Source organism: Lutra lutra, chromosome 8, assembly GCF_902655055.1.
Source record: "Lutra lutra chromosome 8, mLutLut1.2, whole genome shotgun sequence".
Taxonomy (NCBI): Eukaryota; Metazoa; Chordata; class Mammalia; order Carnivora; family Mustelidae; genus Lutra; species Lutra lutra.
In genome coordinates, this window is record NC_062285.1 from 139,778,614 (window position 1) to 139,800,653 (window position 22,040).

The 22,040-nt window shown below is 52.7% G+C and overlaps 1 protein-coding gene across 1 annotated transcript in view; it reads right to left on the minus strand.

Annotated features, from left to right (window-relative positions):
• Positions 1-413: 413 nt before the first annotated feature.
• The window catches only part of SHISAL1 (shisa like 1), a 74,085-nt gene continuing 52,458 nt past the window's right edge, over positions 414-22,040 (minus strand). Inside the window, exon 5 of the mRNA XM_047742612.1 lies at positions 414-5,994. Within this exon, the coding sequence (XP_047598568.1) occupies position 5,994 (1 nt within the window). The 3' untranslated portion in view covers positions 414-5,993. The remainder of the gene's footprint in view (positions 5,995-22,040) is intronic.

Here is a 22,040-nt window from a genome sequence, read left to right on the forward strand (position 1 = left end):
GACCACCCTCTGAGCCAGGGATGGGAATCCACCTGTCCGGGAAGAGCGGCCCCTGCTTCACCAGCCCGGCACAGTGTTTAAGGAGATGACAACGTGCAGCAACTGTCCCCAGCCTGCCCGCCTGCCCGCTCACAGCTCTCGCCATCTCCCCAGTGGACCACACGACTCTGTGTCCTTTCCCACCTGCTCTTGTCCCTGGGGAGGGGGTCCCCGTCTGGTGTCTCCATCTGCCCTTGGGACTGAAGTCAGGCTGGACCCCTAGTGCCACACTGGACAAGACCTCAGCCGAGACCTTGGACCCTCCTCTCCCAGCCTCCGTGGCCAAAAGTGACACATCGTGAGGGCAGGATCCGGCCAGTGCGTTTGGAAACGTGAAAGCAAGTTTTAACACTGGGAAGAGTTGACATGACACTCCTTTATTAAAACCTAAGGGCATCTTTATAAAAACTACTGTATATAAAGACAAAAGCAGCGTAGCGCAGTGTAAAATACATTATTATTATTATTGTTATTACATTATTATTATCAGGAATATTGTTGGTTTTTGGTTTTCCCGGTTATCAGCTCTCAGGGAGACCCTGTGCCTACTCACGGGAAGTCGGGGTGCGCAGGAGAGAGGGACCGCCCTATCCCACCCTCACGTGTGTGCCCTAGTGTGGCGGACCCTGGGGTGGACACACCAGCCGGGGGGGGGTGGTGGCGGTCCTGCCTTGTTGGGGCGACTGAGCCCTTCCCCTTCGGCACCCCACTTAGTTAGTGCACCTGACCCAGACTGACTGCTTGCCGATCTGCATCCCACCAGCTTGAACATACAGAAGGGGGAGAGACAGAAAGAACACACACGAGAACCCAGGCGGGGCTCCAAGAAGACATTCGCTCAGGTCACCAGTTTGGTCCCACTGGATGCCCGTGGTGGCGGTACCATCCGCGACTTGCAACCGTGTGCCCCAGGGATCCACGTCCCCCGCCCCACCCCCCGGCCTGTTTATCGACTTCCATCGGCTCCTGCACATTTTGGAGGGCGGCGTAGGGCAATCCACGGGACCTCACTGCTCCAGCCCGGGGGTTGCTGTTCCAATGTGGTCTGTAGAAACGCTGTTCCTGGGGACCCAGGACCATTTTGGTGACAGCATTGTGAATGGTACCGCTGGGGGGTGGGCCCTGCCGCAGTCCTGAATGTCACTCTGTCAAGGGCAAACGCATCAGGGTTTTGATGTAAAGATAGTAGTTTTAGGGACAGTGTGACTAAGGGTCAGAGCAGCTCACTCACCAAGCATCTCTCGGGCACCAACTATCTGGCAGGGTCTGGTACTGAGAACTTGAGGGGTAAGGACAATGCCACCTCCAGGGTCACTCTCACAGAGGGGCAAGCTGTTTGCTTTGTGGATCTGGGCGTTCCTAAATGTTGGGGACAACTAATCACTTCTCGGGGGATCCCAGCCTCTCCCACGGACATGCGCATGTTCCCCGACATCTCCGTGTTCGGCACAAACTGCTCCCACGTGCGCGCTGGGTTCAGAGAAGGACAAATATTTGTTGAACAGATGAAGGAATGCATGCATGAGCAAATGGATTTTCTAGAATCTTCTATCTCTCGCGCCTGACTGCTCAACTTCAACATCTATTTTTCAGGCCACGGACTCCAAGGTTGTGTCCGTCCCCTTGACTGCCATGTGCGGCTGGGTGTGTTGCAAGGCAGGCTGGGAGCCTCGTGGGGTGTCAGTCGCACAGCAGGTGTGTGGTGTCCACGTGCTGCAGGGTAAATGGCATTGCCCCAGCCTGGGCTGGTGATGGGCTCTGGGGCTGCAGGTGGCAGTGAGCACGGTGTCACCGCTCCCCGGGGGGGCTGGCTGCCCCCCGACCTTGCAGTCGGTTTACGGGGAGCACCTAGACCCCATCTGATACTCACCAGGTAAGCGGTAAGATCAAGAACTCCTGAAAGTCCCTTCTATGAGTCCAACCTCAAGTTCCCATAGCAGACGACAGGGGCGGGGAGGCATAGCGGCTCCCTGTGATGACAAGGCTGCCCCTTACCACGGACAAGAAGTGCCCCCAATGACATCACTTGGGGCTATCACGTGGATTTGGGTTGTTGAGGGATCTAGGAGACTCTAGCAGACACAGTGGATGGGGGGTCAGCTGAGCCGGTGGACAGGGCCTGGGCTGGAGGAAAGGCAGAGGGTCAGGACACCGACCTGGTGCAGACGAGGGTCTGGGGTCCGCGCGGGGGATGATGCCAGGCATGGCCACTCCTACAGTCTCGCTGAGACTGAAATGACCGAGAGCGAGCTTTGGATTTGATGGTGAGCCTGGAAGTGTCTCTTGGCAGAAGGCTGTTATCCCACATTCCTCACGGTGTTGTCCCTGATCCCATCCCCCACCCCCTTCCCAAGTCCTTTCCAGCCCTGGGGCCACATTTCCACATTTCCCTGAATGCTATTTTGCACAATGAAGGGAAGGACCACCCACCCTTGCTAGCCCTGGCCTATTTTTCTTAGGTATCAAAGACAACAAGAGGGCCTGGATGCCCCCGCGTGTGTGCACGTGTGTAGGTGTGTGTGTGGGCACATGCGTGTTCCTGTGTGTGTGTTTTCGACTAAGGCTGTTTCCTACCGGTCCCGGTCAGTGTCCGACGTGCCCCTGGCGGCTGGCAGCTCCGGGCCCGTCGTTGGCAGGGGCGGGCCGCTCCCTGACTGAGGCTCAGGGTGACTTCGGAGGTTAAGGTGAGGGCCGAGGGCCTGGGTATTGGTTCTGAATCGGTTCCAAAACACACAGATCACACCATACACAAGCGAGAGGAAAAGCAGACGCCGTGCGTCCACGACACACCGTTCCCAGCGGGAAGAGGCCTTGCAAGCAGGAGTCACGACACAGACCGGCGTCGGGCACAGATTCCCCGGGAAGGTGCGTTGTCTTCTTCTTTCTCTGTTTTTTATTTCTCTTTTTGTACTAACAAATGACGTGGGGATTGCCAGAAGCTCACAGGAGAACGTAAACAGAGGCGGCTTGAAAGATTGGGTTTGGAAGTCACTAAAAACACTAACTCTGAAAATCTCTACTTGAACTTATCACTACCCTGTGTCTTATTCTCGGGGACACTACCGATGGGCACGGTGGCCTGCCGCAGTAGGGAGAGGGGCGGGCGGGTTTTGGCTGGGACGAACCGGGCTCCTGTGGGGTTTTGAGGAGCCCTGGACATTGTGGGGGGACAGCCCTGCTCACACGTGCCTTCCCCGCAGCCGTGCCCTCCACTCGGGGCGCTCAGGCCCTGCGCCCCATCTCACCCCTCAGCCACTCAGAGGTAGTGACTGTTGTTTCCTCCCTCCCACGCCCCCGCCTGTGATGCGTGCCGAGCTACACGTGGGAGGCCTCCATTCCAACAGAATGTTCCATCCCAAGCCCTACAGGGTTACCGGTCACTCCCGAAAAGACTGCGGGAGGGGGCCAGAAGCCAGCTGTAATTCTCGGGACTGCGGACCAGGTGGGTCCTAGCCCTGGCTGGTCTAGGTGAGAGCAGCCTCTGGCTCAGGCCCCCAGGCCGGGGAGGCAGCCAGCTCTTTCCCGCCCAAGGAAGGAACTCTGTGTAAGCAGCTGCGTGAGCGTCACCCGGGACCACAGGAGGCCTGAGATGTCAGCCTCCCTAAGACCTGGTCTGACTCCTTCCTCTTACCGAGGGGGAAACTGAGGGTGGAGAAGGCACAGGCCTGGCCCAAGGTCACACCACTCTGAGTGCAGAGCTGATGTCAGAATCTGGGTCTTGTAACCCCCCAAGCCTTGGGTTCCCCCGATTCCCAAGGCTCTGCACATCTGATGCAAGGGAGGGTTGATCCCCCTGGGCCGGAGGGAGCTGAGCCCCTCTCCAGGGCTGCCCATAGCATCCAGGGAAAGGAAGATGTGCTCATCCCTACTCAACACCCCAAATGGGGTTTGCTCTGCCCCAGCCTGCCTGGTGAGCTTGGGCAGGTCACGGACCTACCTGAGTCTCAGATTCCTAGTCCACTAAACGGGGAGAGTCCTTTCCTTATGGAGTTGGAAAATGCCTTATCAAAGGATGGGGTGTTGTGTCTGTACACCTTGCGGAGAGCCTGGACTCCCTTCCCCCTCAACCCCTCTGCCCTCCTGCCGGTTCCGGCCATCCTGGATTTCTTTGGGTCTTTGAAAGCATCAAGCACGCTGCTGTCCGAGGGCCTTCGTGCTGGGATGCACTCCCCCCACCCCCCAACCCCGTCTTTAATGCCCGTGGTTGGCTCTCGCTTATCATTCAGATCCGGGCTTCACTGTCACCTGCTCAGAAAGGCATTCCCAGACCGCCCAACCTCGACGAGCCCCTCACGAACAGACTGTTCTGACTCAGTTGTCGGCCCAGCGCGCAGCGTCCTTATTCACGCACGATTCACTTTTCGCCGACCCTCGCTCCCCAGCTCGCCAACCAGCACCACGAGCACCACCCGCTCACCGGTGTGTCTGGAGGGCAGACAGCACACGTGCAAGAGTCCGGCTGAGTGCGGACACACCATCAGAGGGACACACGTTTGCTGAGCAGGGTCCACTGCTCTAAGAGCTGGGGGAGATCTGGAATCTCCCCCAGTGGAATGGGTGTGTCTACACTGGCCTTGTGGTCCTTGGGGATTTATGTGAAGGTTTCCCGGGCAATGCCCTTCCATGTGTGTGCTCTCGGCCAGTGGGGTGGGTGGTGGTGGGGACCTCTGGGGATGGATGTTATAGGCATCCGGGTTTATGCAGAAATCTAAAGTGGAATGGTTTCTAGAAACTTCCCTTGGGGCTTCCACAGCCCTCATCACTGTGTTCAGCTCAGATCTGTGTATCTATCCCACCAGATGGTGGCCTCCCTCCAGGGCAGGGACCCGGCCTGCCTGACTCATGGCCAGTTCCCATCACTGCCCAGCCTGGGGTCTGACACACAGAAAGTGCTTAACAGAATGTGCTGTGTGGATGAGGGTTTCAGGGCAGTGATGGTGGAGAACTTGAGGCAACAGTCAGTCCACTGAGAGGCAAGTGGGGAGATGTCCCAGGGATTGTGCTGGGGGTCCCCTGGGCTGGGGAGTGTGGACTTTTGGTTCCTACACCCCTAAGATCAAACAGAGTGTCTGGTCTCTTCTTGGCTGTGTGACCCTGGGCACCTTCCCTGCTCAGAGCCATTTCTGCAGGGGGCTCACCACACCCCCTCCCGGGCAGTGAGAGAGGGAGTGCATGGAGACACGCGGCCCCGTGCCTGTCCCGTGGATGGCCCGAGATGCCTCATCACCTATTATTACATAGTTAGGGGAGTAAATTCCATAAGAACAAACCCTCACTAGCATTTTCAAATCCCCATGTCCTCTGAGACATAGCGGGACCATGCCTCATGTTGGTGACTCCAGGGGGTTCACGGCTGACCGCTACAGCAAGAAGTTTGAACGGGGACGCTGACCAGGGCCCCCACCACTGGTGACCTGTGCCCATTAGAGGACTCGCAGGGATTCCAATAGAAACCAACACACAACCAAACAAAAAGAACACCCCAAGTCACACCTCCAAACACACACTTATGCACACACACACACACACACACACACACTCACATTCAGTATTCTGAACAAAGGCTCACAGGCCACAACTGGAGGGACTGGAGGCAAGGGGCCCACAGGTACGGTGCACAGGCCTAATCCCTGCAGCTTGAATGTGCTGGTCATCCTGAGTCCACAATGGCGTCCCCTCTCAGAAGCCACCAGCCCAGAATGGGACTATTGCTTGCAGACAGGTGGCTCAAGAGCCCCCTCCGTTAGAACCCCTGGCCCCCACCCCTGAGTTTGCTCCTAGTCTTAGAAGTCCACGGAAGGGGGTTGTGGGCACAGGTGGCATTTCTTCCTCTGCCTTCCTTCCGCAGCCACCTCGGCTCTCCCTGGGGTCTCTGTTGACGTTGGTCTCCTTGGAGGCTGTGCCGGGTGCTTCGGGTCTCACCTCCCCCATCCTGAGGCACGGCAAAAGGGTTTTCTGAGGAAGCAGAAGGAAACAAAATATCATACAGTGTCTCCTCTGTGGGGAATCACTGAGGACACTTCTCTCAGGACTCAGTGCCCAGAGAAGTTAGGTTTTCTCTGACTGCATGACTTCTGGATACAGAGAACTCTTTGATGTTAAGACTGGAAGCAAGACAAGCACGCCTGCCTCCACTATGGCTTCATTCAGTACTGGCACTCGTGGCCCATGTAATAAGACAAGAAAATAAAATATAGCATCTTAGGAGTGGAATAAAAGAACTTGAGTTACAATTAATGGCAGATAATATGCACAGAAAATCCAAGAGAATCAACAGGCTAATTCCTAGAACACAGTGCAGATACAGTGATATGGTCTTCAATCCATGAGATTAGCAGTTTAATGTATAAAACCAACAATATTCATCTATCTCAACAGTTACCAGAGTGATTATGTGTCTTAGCTTGGGTCATCCCAGTTAACACCTGTTGTTCTGATATAATTTTTAATATTGTTCCTCTTTCATGCCAATAAGTGTTTTGATTTGGATGATAAACTATATGGTCACCCTTGGTAATAAAAACTAGAAAATATTGGGGCACCTGGGTGGCTCAGTTGGTTAAGCGTCAGACTTCAGTTCAGGTCATGATCTCACAGTGCTGGGACTGAGCCCCACTACAGGCTGTGCTCAGCAGGGAGTCTGCTTGCCCCTTTCCCTCTGCCCCTTCCCTCTGCTCATGTGTGCCCACATGAGCCCACTCTCTCTGTCTCAAATAAATAAAATCTTTTAAAAAAACTCTCAAAAATATTAAGAACAGACACAGACACCATTCATAATTATAATAAAAACCATTACAAATCTTAGAATCACATCACTGGATGTGACTATATCCTACAAAGCCATGGAGAAGAAACCAGGATGCTCCCAGCACAGGAATAGACCGGGAGACCAATGGGTAGGGCCAGGAGGGTAAACACTGGCCCATGGAGCATGTACAGCTTTGACTGGCAGAGTCAAGATGGCGCTATGAATCCACCGTCTCCTATCCAATTATCAGGGCAACTGTCCAGTCACAAACACTTATCTTTCTAGGCATTCTTGCAGATGGGTGGTCCCATGACCTGTCCTGTGTAAGTGGAAGTCCTCTGGGAAAGGGACATGAATCCAGATAAGAGTACAAGAAGGAGGGACACTCACTAATGCAGGTAAAGTGGGAAGCAGGAAGACGCCTGGTTCTGGTGGGGGCCTCTGATGTTCCCCTCTGTATCAGTGCAGCTGGACTTCTGATTATAGCTCTTAACCAATAAACCATCTTCAACCAAGCTCCAGTGGATGTTGGGAGGGGGTGGGGGCAGGGGAGAGTGGAGGGAGTGGCTCTGACAAAGCCCGCACAGCCCTTCTTTCCAGAGTAGCTGAGAGTCCAAGAAGCAGAGCCAGTCTCCCTGCTCTCCATCAGCAGAAACGTGTGATGGGCTCAGGGTTGGGATGCCATAGAGCCTTCTCCATGGCTTTCATGACAAAGCCAGGTCCAGTGATCCCCCACTACCTGCTTTATCTTCTTCCATAGCATCCAACCTATTCAGCACACCACAGATTTCACTGACTGTTCTAATTTATTGTTTGTCTCCCCCACCCAGAAAGTAAGCTACAAGAGGGCCACAGTGTCAGTGTGTCGTGTTCACATCTGTATTGCCAGGGTCTGGAACGGTAACATAGGCAGGTTCTGGAGCATAGTTTCATGAATATTTGTTGAATGAATGAATGAACCAAGAATTTAAAACCCAGATGGACCATCTTTCAAGTTTAACATCCACAGAAACACTTTTTGAACCTATTTTTGGAATACAGTTTCTGGGAGTCCTTCTTACATAAATTACTAGAGGACACACTTGGGATAACCAAGGCCAGATGGGGTGAGTCTGGCAATGGTACCAACAGTGAGAATCCACTGAACTGCAGGACTGTCTGAAACAGATCCATGGATTAGGACTATTATAGGCAAGAATGAAAGAGAAAACAGAGAACTGGGGTAAATAACAAGAGATGGGAGGGTAGAGGTGAGAAGGGGGAGGGAATTTATGTAAACTATGTCTTCATCACTTACATTTAGGCATCTCAAGAATCGTTCAAAGGTTTAAGTAAAATTAGAGGTACAAGAGTAAACGGGGAAGAAAATCATAAAATATAATCAACTAAAGTCATTTGGTGGAAGTGAGAGAAGGGGAAGGAAAATAGAAATATTCTAATTTGGACATCCCTCATATGTAAGGAGAAAATAAACACTGTCTAAAGAAACAGAGAATTAAGGGTATCATATCACAGTAGAATTATAAAGATAACCACAGGATCAAAAACACAGCTTTGCAAATTGTCAGAAGACACATACACAAAAAATAAAACAAAGAAAACAGAGACCATATGGTGGAAATTGACAACCCCCACAAAAGCTATAAAAGCAAAAAGCGTATCACAAACCATGACAAAAGTAACACCAAATGTATCTGCCATGTCAGTAAATGTTAATGAACCACACACACTGGCTTAAAAAAAAAAAAAATGCTCAGACCAGATTACAAATGAGATCTACTGAGGGTACAATGAGTCACACAGGTTTCCCATAAAAGGATGGACGGATGATGAAAAGGTCACGGGAGATGGTTTTTCAACAACATCAATGTTCTTAATGTCACAATTAAAAAAAAACAGAGGGGGCAGAAACATAACAAACAAATGCAAACCAAGAGAAACCAGGGGTCTTGATCTGAATATTAGATAAAGTGGAAGTCAGGGCAAGAAATACTGAATGAGAAAAAGAAGGGTACTATACAGGGATCAGGATGAAAGTCACCACGAGGGTCTCAATGTAATGAACGTCTATGCACCAAAGAACATAGCCTCTGCGTTGCAGAGCAAGAACAGCTGGAAATGTGGGAAGAAAAAGACAGAGTGTCCTAGTATGCGTGCATTTTAATTAACCTCTCTGTCCATTACAGATTAAGTTGACAAAAACATAAATAAAAAGATAGGGGGCCAAATACCTAATTAGTAAGATAGTGTGCGTGTGTGCATTCTATGTGTGCGTGTATGTGTTTGCATGTGTGTATGCCTGTGTGCATGTACGTGTACACGTGTGTGCACATGTGGTGCATGTGTGTATGCATTAAACAGACTCTACCGTCTATTCAAAAGGCCTTGAAAAAGGACACACAGAAAGTAACTATCACGCCACAAAGAAAGTACATTCCAAAATTGAAAAATCAGATAACATTCTCTGGTCCTAATACACGAGAATCTGAAAATATTTATAATGAAAACCACAAAACAAAATGAACGCTACAACCAAGAAGTTTAAAAACTCTTAAAAGAACTTGTGTGTCAAAGGGAGAGCCAAGAAATAAAATTTTGGAATATAGAGATAATAAAAATAAAAACACCATATCTCAGAACTTCTGGGATGCTCAGGCAATGCTCAGGGGAAAATTTATAGCTTTAAATATTGATATTAATAAACAGAACATGAATTAATTATCCAACTCAAAAAGTTAGAAAAGGCCAAGTAAGCTTAAGGAAGCCATAGGGCAGCAACTGATAAATTAAAACTGAAATGAAGTTGAAAACAAAGCAAGGAAGGAATAAATAAACTGAATTTCTGGTTCTTTGAAAAACGCTGAAATGTTAGCTGTTGGTAATCTAGAGGCGGAAGGAGGGAGGAACAGGCTTTTGCCCCAGGTATTCTGCAAAATTTGTCCTGGTCAAGGTCACCAAAGGCCTCTGCCTTGCTAAATCCAGTGGTCAATTCTCAGACCTTTTCTTACTTGCCCCCTGGGCAGCGTTGACCTAAGGGATCACTCCTCCTGCCTCTGGGACACTCTGGACCCTCTCCTGCTTCTCCTCCTGCTTCTCTGGAACCTTCTCAGATTCCTCCCTGGGTCCCTCCCCATCTTCCCGCCTCCTCTCCTCCCCATCTCCGATCATTCCTAAGGAGCTCGTCTCTTTGAAGGGACTCAAACACTCTATACACTGATGGTTCTCTGGCTTCAAGCTCTCGCATTATCTCCATAATGTCCACTTGATATCAACAACTGGAGATTAACCACACATCTCAAACTTAAGGTTTTCAGAACTAAAATCTGGATCTCCTCCCCAGTCAACTTTCCCACGGTTGTCTTGACCTCATTAAATAAAATTCTATCCTTCCAGTGGCTTGCATCAGAACCCCAGGGCTATCTCTGGCCCCCCCTTCCTCTCAAAGTCCACTCTGATCCGTTAGCTGCTTCCTGCACCCCCTTTTCCCATCACAGGTCCAGCCCACTGGGTTCCTGCAGTGGCTTCCTTGGCAGCCAGAGGGATCCTGTGAAAACCTGAGTCAGATCATGTCACCGCTCAGCTCAAAACCCTCAATGGCCTTCGTCCCACCAGAGTGGAAACCAAAACCTTCCTCTCCATCTTCTCTGATCAAGTCCCTATCTTCTCTCTTTTATTCACTCCACTCCATCCCTGATGGCTCCTTTTATGCATCAGCTTGACTGGGCCCATAGGGTGAGGCCAGACACCCGGTCAAATAGGATTCTGAGTGTGTTCGGGAAGGTGTTTCTGGGAGAGACTTGCATTTGAGTCAGCGGACTGTGTAAGCCGACAGCCCTTCCCAGTCCACTGACAGCCGGAAGAGAAGGCACTGACTGACTAGGGGAGAATTCCTTCTTCGCCTGGCTGTCTTCCGACTGGGACGTCGGTCTTCTCCTGCCTTCAGACTTGGACCCATACTAGCGCTCACACCAGCAGCTCTCCTGGGTCTCCAGCCTGCCAGCCACAGACTGTGGGACTGCTCAGCCTCCAAGATGGCACGAGCCAATTCCTTGTAGTAAATCTCTTTATACATTTACGCCTATATCTACAGGGTGTCAATAGCTATATGGCGTATCTATATGGACAGGTGTCTATTTCGACAGTATCCACAGCATGCCTCCATTTATAGCGTGTCAATATCTATGGTGTATCTATATCTAGAGCATGTCTGTAGCTATATCTACAGCCTTTCTATATATCTACAGTGTATCTATATCTAAGGTGTGTCTATCTTTGTCTACCGCATGTCTATATCTTCAGGGTATCTATTTCTATAGCAGGTCTGTATCTACGCATCTCTCTATGTATGTCTCTATCTATAACGACAATGTAGCTATATCTATGCATGTTTCTATCTATAACTACAATGTATCTATGTCTATAGCAAGTCTGTGTCAATATCTACCTCCGGTCTATATCTATAGTGTGTCTATATTCGTATCTAAGTGTATCAGTATCTACTTCTACATCTGCCCATTGGTTCTGTGACTAACATACCCCCTGCACCCATCTCTTCTCCCAGATAAACACAGGATTCTTCCCTCCTGGCCCTCAAGGCCCCTGTGCCCGAGTCCCTCTGTGACTACCTGACCAAGTTGCACTCTTTCTCAGACTCTTTCTCTGCTCTTAGACTGTTTTTCTCTAGCACTTACTACATTCTAACAGTCTGCGGATTTCACATAACTACTTTTTAAAAAAATATCTGTACATCAAAGTAGTGCTTTTCATTGGTTTTGTTGCACAATCGTGTCCCCAGGGCCAGTAATGATGCTGGACGTGGAGCAGGTGCTCAGTAAAACGAGGAGACCAGACAAATCTCGAGAGAACAGCCAGGGAGCCTACCCACTCAACTCTGTCCAACTAAACCAGAAAACCTCGACAAAATGAGTGAATTTCCAACAAAACAGAAATTACCCAAAGGATCCAGGAGGAGAGAATCTAAACAGACCAATTGCCAAGAAGAAAAACTGTCAGATCGCAAATCCAAAGTCTAAAATAAGAGCAATGCAAATTAAAGCCATAATGAGACAGCGTACTGGAGCACAAATGACAGGACACTGCCACATCCTTGACTCATCACACTGGCAAAGATCAAGAAGGTTGAGCCCTCCCTGTGTCTGCTGGATTACGGCGGGGAGGGGGGCGGGCAGGGCGGACAGCCTCTGCTTCACCGCTGGTAGGAGGAACGCCAAGGTCATTTCTGGAAATGTTGATGTGCCGCAAAGATTACAGATGCACGTGCCCCGTGACCCAGCGATTCCACATAAAAGTTATCCTCCAAACATGCGCACAAGGGCAAAGTATGCATCGACTCGTGCATACCCAATAGCCCCAACAGCGGAGTTCAGGATCAATGCAATGCCCATCTGTAGGGCACTGGGTTCAAAGGGATGGCTCGCCATTTGTGAAGGATGCAGATATCAGAAAGGCCCAAGCAGCTGTCCGGGAGGGCAATCTGTCAGCTGACTCTAGCACATCATGCTCACATGCCTCCCATTCTCCAGTCTCTGTCCCAGGTGTCATTGGGGTATGTGACTTTCATCCTATGTGTGGAGGACTCTTTCCTGAACTGTAGTCTCGGACGTCCAACCACCTCCTGGATATCCCCTTTCCATGCCTAGCAGGTGTCATTCTGGACTTCTTCTCAGTCCCCCACTCCGCTGACAGCTACTCCATTCTTCCAGTATCTCAGGTCCAAAGAATGGGAGCTGTCCTTGACTCCTTTTTTCTCATGCCCAGGTCCAACCGATCAACCAGTCTCATCAATTCAAAATACACGTAGAATCTCACCACTTCCACTTTTGCCGCCATGGTCCAAGCCACAGTCCTCAAGGATTTCAATAGTCTTAGCTGATTTCTCTGCCCTCACCTCCCTACAGTGTATTCGCAACACAGAAGCCAGAGTTTCCTGTGCTTTTGATATATTTTCAATATATATATCTATATATAAAATCTTTTCTGCTTCAAACTCTCTAATGGTTTCTTATTACCAAAGCTTGGGAGACTCTCTATGCTGTCTCCTTGTACTTTTCTAATGCGGCCTCCTATTCATGCCCTTTTGTCATCCTCTCCAGCCACATGGATCTCTTTGTGGCTCCTCCAACATTCCTGGGTGCTCCTGCCTCAGGGCCTTTGCACTTGCTGTTTCCTCTGCCTAGACATCTGGGCAGAGCTCATTTTCTCAGCAACCTCAGGCCTTGGTGCAGACGGCTCTTCAGGGGGGACTTCCTGACCCTCCTGCACCCCAAGGCCCTGCTTAACTGCTCACTGCCATGCTCTTCAAGGACTGATGTGCGGTGTCCTTCATCTGAGAACTGTCTTCCCCCCGACCCCATCTGTTCCATGAGAGCAGGTCTCATCTGATGCTATGTTTTCTGCTCCATCTCAGCCCCAGGAACTCATTGGGGGAAGCATGAAACAGATGATTCAGACTCTGACCTTGGGGACCCCACCTGGAGGGGCAGATGGTGACATCAGGTAGGAAAATACTGAGACAGAGGAAGTCCCAGGGGCCAAAGGGAGAGGTAAGTCACAGGAAGCTTGCTGAGGAAGTCCAGGTGGTGGTCTAGACATTGCTTGGCTTCCCCCCGGGACAGGGAGCTCACTACTTCACAACCCATTGTCCTCAGCCTGGTCCTCCCTGCCTTAGTGGCCCTTCTGAGACACGGCGCCAGCAGCAATGTCCCTCCTCCCTCGTCTTTGCTCCTCCAGGCTGATGTGGAAATGAGGCTCTCCTTTCTCTGAGGGGAGGCGGCCTCGCTCCTGACCTTGGCCAAAGCCTCCATGAGGTTGTCCCTGCTTCTGGGCCCCACGGCCAGGCCAGCCTCTATATTTCCCCAGAGTCCTTTCTCTGGAGAGCAAAATCTGCTCCAGTCACTGCCTAGAGGGAGATATGTGGGGATGGCAGGCATGGAATTCAGGCTGGCGGAACCATGCATGTGTGCGTGAGTGTGTGTGTGTGTGTGTGTGTGTGTGTGTAGGTGGGGCGGGGTATGCTGAAGGCTTCTCGATAGTGCTCTGTTTCACAGTGGGAATGTGGTATTGGCTTAACTCTTTTTTATGCTTCATATATAAATTTTATATATATTCTTTTATATAGAATGAAATACTTTGAAATCAATAATGTTAAAAAAATTGGTCATGGTTTCTTCAAAGGGAAAGTTTTGATGCCTTAGCTGGGCACCTGGAGCCTCTTTCCACATGGTCTCCACTTCAAAGGACTCCCCAGAATGCCCCAGTGTGCTCCCACATGCTGGGAGCACCTCCCCTTTCTCCACTTGGCAAAATCCTACTCATCCTTCAAGACCCTGCTCACAGGGCATCCCTTCCACACAGCGTGACTCTGTGACAGACAGGACCACGTGGCACTGGCATCTCCTCCCATCGAGGGGCTAGGGGGCGGTAACGACCACTGGTCTTGGGGCAGGCCTGGGTTTGAGTCTCTGCTCTACCCCTTGCCAACTGTGTGACCCTGGGCAAGTCACTTCACCTCTCTGGGCCTCAGAACCCACCTGATGCTGCTCCAGGCCTGTGGGACCATCCTCCTCGCTGGCCAAGGGTGACTTTCACTGCTGTGGACACTCCCTGTCTGGCTGGCTCTCGGGCTTGGCCCATCAGCCCCTGCCCTAGGGGATACCATGCCTCAGAGCAAAACTTCAGCAAAGGTCAAGTTCAGTTCTGCTTTTGTGGCTACCATGCCTCGACCATGCAAGGAGTGCAGGGAGCACATGTCCCTGTCCCTGGGGCTGTCGGTCCTCCTGGGCACTTTGCAGGTGGATTGGCCCCTCATTGCCAAAGCCCGGCAGAACCTGGGGACAAGTCGCCGCTGCTCCCCTCACTCAGTACCCAGGCCAATGCCTCCTACCAGGTCCTTCTGGAAGCCTTCATCGGTGGCATCTTCTGCCAGACTTGCATTGGGTGCTGCGGGCACAGACTTGAGTCAGGTGTGGGCTCTCCCCTTGAGGGCTCTGAGCTGATGGGAGAGCCACACAGGGGCCCCCAAACAAGAGGGGGAGGTCCACGTGGCATCAGGGGTGAGGTCCTGGGGGCCCTGGGGGCAGGCACTGGACAGAGGCAGAAGGGGGGAGACCTCTCGGGGAGCCAGCGCCTGAGCAGTTCAGGAAGACGAGGAAGGTATGCAGGAGGAGGGGCACAGCCTCAGTCAAGGCCATTCAGAGGCTGTAGCGGGCGGCCAGATGCTCCTGGCAGGGGTGCGTCTGGAGATGTGGCAGTCACCAAGCACTTCCCTTGCCAGGAGAAGGCATTTGGACTTGGGGCTCTGAGAGCAGCCACAGGCACTGCTCCTTCCTGATTCTAACAAGGGCAGGAGTCAGGGCAGATGGGTGTTGGGTATTTCTTCTGTACAAGCACTTTCCACGCACGGTATCACTCAGCTCTCTCTGCGAGGCAGCCACATCATTTCCCCCGTGCACAGAGGGGGAGGACTGAGGCTCAGGAAGGAAATGGAACTTGCCCAGGGTCAGGTGTCTAGTTAGCGCAGACTGGGCTGCTTGGCCCTATGCACAGCCATCGCTCTGGTGCAGGGCAGTGGGCTGGCGGGCTGGGGGCAGGTCCATGGCAGGGCCGTGGGCCACTGCTGGCCCCCCGGAGGGGAGAGGTGCAAAGGCTGGGCCCCGGGCGGGTGTCAGGCCCACGAGGAGGGAAGGGAGGAGGAGTGTCCCAGCTGGTGTCTGCCGCCTAACTGGGAAGATAAGACAGAGCACCTGGCAATTTGAATAACAATGAACGTTTCCAGAAGGCTGGGAGAGTCGGTGACAATAACCGTTAGCTGACAAAAGCAGAGGAGTCACGAGGCCCAACAGACTAATTGCCAGGTGAGCTGCAGACAATATGGTCCTCTGAGCGATGATAGCTGGGTGTGCAGCTGACTCTGTGCCAGGTGCAGGGCTAGGAGCTTCTGGCAGCCTTCCACCGCAATCCCATGGCAACCCCAGTAGGTGGAGGCCTAGTGTCCCCATCTTACAGGGGGCCAATGGGGCAGGCATGCTGAGGGCAGAGCTCTTAGCCACGAAAGAGGCAGTCTTGGGAGGCTGCCTGGAGGAGGTGTGTTTGCGTAAAACAGGCGTTGGGAAGATATAACATAAAGCCACCATGAGTCATCCCTCACAATTCAGGCCCCCAAAGAGGTCCTTGTCCCGGTCCCTAGAAGTCGTGCATGTGACCTCACACAGTGAAAAGGAGTCTGCTGGTGGGAGTACGTTGGGGACCCCTTGATGGGCAGTTCATCCTGGGTTATGCAGGGGGGCCCGGTGTCATGACAAGGGTCCTTCAAAGAGGGGTCCAGGGGGCCAGAGTCAGATAAGACAAGGTGAGGACAGAAACAGGTCAGAGCAGAGCCAAGATTGAAGTCATGAGCCACGGAACGTGGATGCCTCTGGGAGCTGGAGACACGAGAGAGCAGATTCTCCCCTAGAAAGTCCAGGAGGGGCCAGCTCGGCCGACAGTTGGACAGCAGGCGTTCCTAAGACTCATCTTGAACTTCTGGATCAGGGCTTCATGTCCTCCTTTCTCGCGTTAGGCGAGAGCTAGGAGGTGAGCATGGATGGGCGCGGGTCCCAGCTCTGAGCACTCAGCGTGGACGTGGTTCATAGCAGGTGGGACAGCGGGCAGCCCTCCTCTCCGAAGTGCCCTGGGTACCCAATTCTTTCCTGCTCCCTGGGTTACCAGGAAAGATGAGAAGCTAACCCAACAAAGATCTTATTTGTGGACAAACTGGAATTACTTTGCATTTTATAGGACACTATGTCATTTGAAAGACTCGAATGTGAAACCTCACTTTCTTTCCCTGAGAAAGAAGATGGCTGTCATCCCGGGGAATGGGAAGGCCAGACGGACGGGGGAGGGAAGGGCGATGCTCTGGTGTCAGCTACTCCCCGCACATTCCACAGACAAGATGTGTCTGTGTTTCTAGGAGCACACCCATTGCTCTGGGGGGGGGGGGGGGGACAGGGACGATGCATCATGGGGACATTGGGCAAAGGGCAGGGCATCTGGTCCTGGCATCTGAGGCCAGGGGGCCACATCCCTTAGGCTGACCCTGCTCCTCTGAGGACATGCCCCTTTAAGCCTCTGGACACCATGCCTCCTGGTTTCCTCCTGCCTCACGGGCTGCTCCCCCATCACTGACTTCTTTCCCAGTTCCGCCTTCCACCCCAAGAGCTCCTACACACTTCATCCTCCCCCCAGACGACCTCCAGTCCCTCAGATTCCATGCCAGGCGCCCTTGGCCAAGTTCAAGCTGGCTGCAGCCTAGACCTTCCTCTGAGATCCGGCTAGTCTGTGGCCCTAACTTGACCCCCTGAGGCTCACAAGCATCTCAAACTTCAGACATCCCAAGGCGCTGGTACCCAAAGCCACATGCACCGCTGGGGTCCCATCTCAGAAAATCCCATCAGTGTATCCCCAGCGGCTCAGTCCAGGGTCCCAGCTATCCCCTTTGGAGCCCCCCTCTTCCTTACCATTCCCCCTGTCCCCCAGCCAGCCTTGCAGGTGCTGCCCCCCGACTTTCCTTCCAAGGCACGAATGCACCAGTGTTCTCTGCCTCAGTGCCAAGGACCTGGCTTATCGGGCAGGCTGCGGGGAGCCTGGAAGGACTGACCAGGTCGGTGCCCCGCAGACACGGGGCCCATGGGGAGCTGTGCCTGGCTCGGGAGCTTCATTATCCAAGCCCTGTGCACAGCCTTCCTCCCAGCCCTTCACCCTCCTGACTTCTGGATGTTTCTTGGGGGAGCTCGGGGGGTCTTTAAACATCTACATCTTGAAGGTTAATTTTTAATGCCACTTTGGTAAATATTTGATGCTATGGCTGTTACAAGACAGCCAAGTTGCACATTCAGTGCCACAAAGGGATGGAGACGGAGACGCTGTCCTCTTCGACCGCGGCCTCTGTCACAGCCCCACCTCCTCCTGCTCTACAAAAATAAAAGACTCTCCCTTTGCTTCCTGTTATGAATTTTTCAAGGGCTTTCCACATCCACTCTGGTCCCCAACCGGCGTCTCCATTAGCCAGAGAGAAGGTCAGAGGGGTTTTAAGTTGAAAGACGCCGTGGAAGCATGCCGTCACATGGGGAAAGCGAAGCCTGGGGAGGGACGAGGCTGCCCAAGGTCAGACAGTAAGCCGGCGGCAGAAAGAGACCGACAAGCAGCCATGACTCCCAGCCCAGGGCTCTGCTCCAGGCACTGGGAACTGCAGGAGGACCCAGACTGTCCGTGGCCTCCCCCAACCAGTGGGCACAGATGTGATAACAGACCACATGGGCCTGGCTGTGATGAGAGTGGGGAGCAGGGAGGGAAGACCTTGGCGGGAGGATGGGGGCCTCGGGGAGAAGAGCAGCCTGAGCAAGGTTTTGAGGGATGAGTAGGAGCTCGGTGCAGGGGAGCTGGGGTGGGGAACCCAGTGAGGTGACCAGGCTGGGAAGCGTGTCTCATGGGCAGAGACAGGGTCTGACATATTCTGTGTACCCAGCCCTGGATGGGAGGGGAGCCTGGGCTTTGGTCCCTATTTTGCAAATCTTTGTGAAATGAACTTGCCTCCGAGCTCTGGAGCTGTCTGTACTTCACCCTTGACCACGGCTCCTGGCGCCCTGGCCCTGGTTCTGTCCCAATCTCTGTGCTCCCTCCTGGGGACCGCTGACCTGAGGCCGTTTTTATGTTACTGCCTCTGGTGACAACACTGCATGCCCCTTGGGTCAGACCCTAAAGCCGTCCAGGGTGCCCTCCTTCCTTGCGCCCAGGCTCCATCCCTCCATCATCCTGTCTGCACCACCTCTGAAACATTTCCAAAGCAGCTCACCGGCCCCCAAAGTCTCCTCCCAGGGGCACACCAATGGCCTCCCCACGGCCTCCTACCGCCGACCTTGCACATGGCGGGGGGGCTCTCGTCAAAGTTCCATCTGACCAAGTCACTTGTTGCTTAAAGTGCATGGCTGTCCCGTGGTTTCCTGAAACCAACGGACACGATCTCTACCATTGAGACCGCCGCCCCATGGTGTCCTGCCTTTCCTCCCTCTGCTGATGCCACCAACCACAAGAGGCTCCATCCCCTGAGATGGATTTTCCGGGGAGAAGTAAGTAGCGCTTCACTACTTGGACACCTTGGCCGGGGACACATCGGGACGCCAGAGGGGATGAAGATGTACCCCATAGGATCATGTGAGTGAAGGCATCAGGGCCCAGGCAGGGCCACAGCTGCTGGGCTGGCATGGAATAAGGCATTTATCATAGGAGTTCCTGTTGCCACACTCTGGGGCAGCGAAGGTTGAGAACGGGGAGTCAAAGGCTCAGAGAAGTGTCCCTCAGCTGCACTGGGTGGGAGAACGGGACCCATCCGCAGGGGACTGGGAGCTAGAGGCAGCCAGGGCACCCGGGGTCCATGGGTGCATGGGCCCATGGAAGGGTCTTGCCTTCCGTGAGCTCTCTGGGGCATGTCTGTGGGATGTGCGGGCCGGGGTCAGCAGTCAGGAAGAAGAGCCGGCTGCGGATGGAAAATCTGTGACACACGGGGGCCTGGGGCACCTTTGTACCCATGTCTTTCTAGCTTTGAGAACTCTAGGGCCCAGTGATGCTGTCTGGGGCTTCCAGAAACTCAGACAACTCTGGCCGGCCTTGCCAGGGAAGTGGATTCCGGGATACGAAGAGCCCAGAGTAAACAATCTAGCACAATCTATCCCTTTTTCTTGTCTGGCTGATGAGCTATGACATAAATTCTCAGCAACCTCACACTGGGGAAAGGGGTGGAGGCGGCGTTGGGCAGGGACCCCTTTCCCTGCAGCAAAGTAGACAGAGACCAGGAAAGGGGGAGATTTTGGAGGTCCCAGCACATCCTCAGATGGCTTCCCATGACTGCCCTGCCAGGCACGGATTATTGGCTTCCCCACCGATGTCTCAGAGAGGTGAAGCAGTTTGCACAAGGACACACAGCTGGGCAACACAGAGCTGGGTGCCAGCCCAGCCCAGGGGATCTCAGGAGACACCCGGGTCCCTGTTGCCACTCGGGGGGCTGCCCCACCCGGAGATTCCTGAAGCCACAGGTCCCAGGACTTGAGGCGGGTTGGAACCACACCCAGAGCCTGCGGCCCAAGCCATCGGGCAAGGAGCTCTCCCTGGAACCCTCCAGGGCGCCTCAGAAATAACAAGAAGACTATTCCGGAGGGCGTGTATGAGGAGCCGGCGCCCTCTCGGCCCGCAGGCGAGCATTGGTTTCCATCATTCTGACGGCAGCGGGATGCCCACGCGGGAGAGTCTCACTGCGCAACAAACATTTATTCCTGGAAGCAAATATTTCACAGCTAAGGCCAGAGTTTGAATGATGGATGGAATGAAGAAGGGAAGGTTCCCCAGTCCTCCCTGGTCTACACTGATGGAGATAAATTCCTGCTTCTCCTGCCCTGGGTTGCCCGATCTCAGAGCTGGGCCCATCAAGAGCCCGTGAACTAAACAATTCGGGGCACATTACGGCTGTGGGCCCAGTCTCGTGGCAATCTCGCAGCCTCCCCATTACCCTGCTGCAGCCCAGGGGGCAATCAGATGGAATTCCTGTCTAATTGACATGAAGGAACATCCTCTCTTCTCGCAGGCAATGATCCCCCAGATTTGTCCAGGCCTCCGTGGAAACATCTCTTGGTTAATTGCTCGCTCAAACTGGCATGTTTGTTTACACAGGAGCCAGCCACAGTGACCGGGTTAGGGAATCTTAATTGATTTCAGACTAGTGTGCTGGTCGGTCAGCGTGGGTTCGCCCTAGGGCCGCGTTGCTGGGAGTGGGGATAAGGATGAGGCATGTCTGACCACGTGGGTCATGTGGCAGCGTGCTGCTAGGAATGAGGCGCCATGTGGCTGAGCCCCTGCTCTGTGCCAGGTTCCTGGTGGGCTCCACCTCTGTCCTCCTGATTTTCACATCCAGGCAAAGGGGCTTGGGAGGAACCAGTGACTTGCCCAAGGTCACAGGACGTATGGATCTGGTCGGCTGGACTCGTGGTCCTAACTCGTCCCCTCGGCCCAGAGACAGCAAACCTATCTGGAACTTAAGCCGGAAGAGGTCTCTGCAGACAGTCAAGTCTGGTTTAGTTCATTTTGGGCTTTTCCAGAACCTTCTGTAAGGTATACTCACCCTGTGACTGATTACACTGATTTTCCAGATAAAGTAAGTGGCCAGGACTGATTTTCTGTCCATCATTGGTTGGGGTTCCTTGCGGGAAGGGCTGTGACTCTCTTATCTCTTAGTCCCTGCACTTGGCCCAGGCACTGCCAACCCTCAGCCAGCACAGGTTGAAGGAGTGAACTAAGAGCATCCAGCTGCATGCTCACCACAGTGTACTCTGGTGCTGAGAAGCTGAAGTGGACGGGGCTGGCAAGTTTGCAAAGGGGCAGCGCAAGATGTTCCCCCCAGGGACCAAGAGCCAGATGGGTGATCGGAAGTTCTGACTGGTCCTCCTGCCTTCTCATCTCCCTTATTTTCTTTGCTCCAGGAAGGAGCAGCCACTGGAAAGTGTGAATGAATCCCCTTTCCAGGACCACCTTGCCTCTTGCCTCAGCTACAACCACCCAGGATTCCTGCCTAGGGTTGGTCCTGGAAGTACTGGGATCCAGCTTCACAAGCAAGGAAGGACACGCTCACTGCTCCATACTAAGATTCACAGACACGGTCAGAGGTGCTGAACATGTGAGCCTTTGAAACACCATGTGCAGTGGCATGTCAGTGAACATTTAAAGACCAGATCTAGAGAGGAAAAAGCCCTGATTTGTAACACTTGCTCCCCCTTGCCAGGGTGTAAATACCGTCAGTGGGATGTCAGAATTGGGAAAAGATGTGATAACCAATATCACGTAAGTTTCATTACACACACGTAAGAGATATAAAAGCTTAAGAGCGTAGATGGTAGGAAATGTAAAATCACGAGGAAGTGACAAGTGTCGAATATCTATTACTTTTGTGTTTCATATAATTTATTTAATTGTCGGCTTATATCATTTCATTTTTGTAGCAGCTGTATTCAACAATGGGCTCACAAAATTCCTAAAAAATTAACTACTAGATCTTGTGAGCCAGTGCAAGGAAGCCCCATCTGGGGCTATGTTTATACATTTGTTTTAACATTTTTTTTAATGATTTTATTCATCTATTTGTCAGCAAGAGACCCCAAGCAGGGGGAGTGGCAGGCAGAGGGAGAAGCAGCCTCCCAACTGAGCAGGGAGC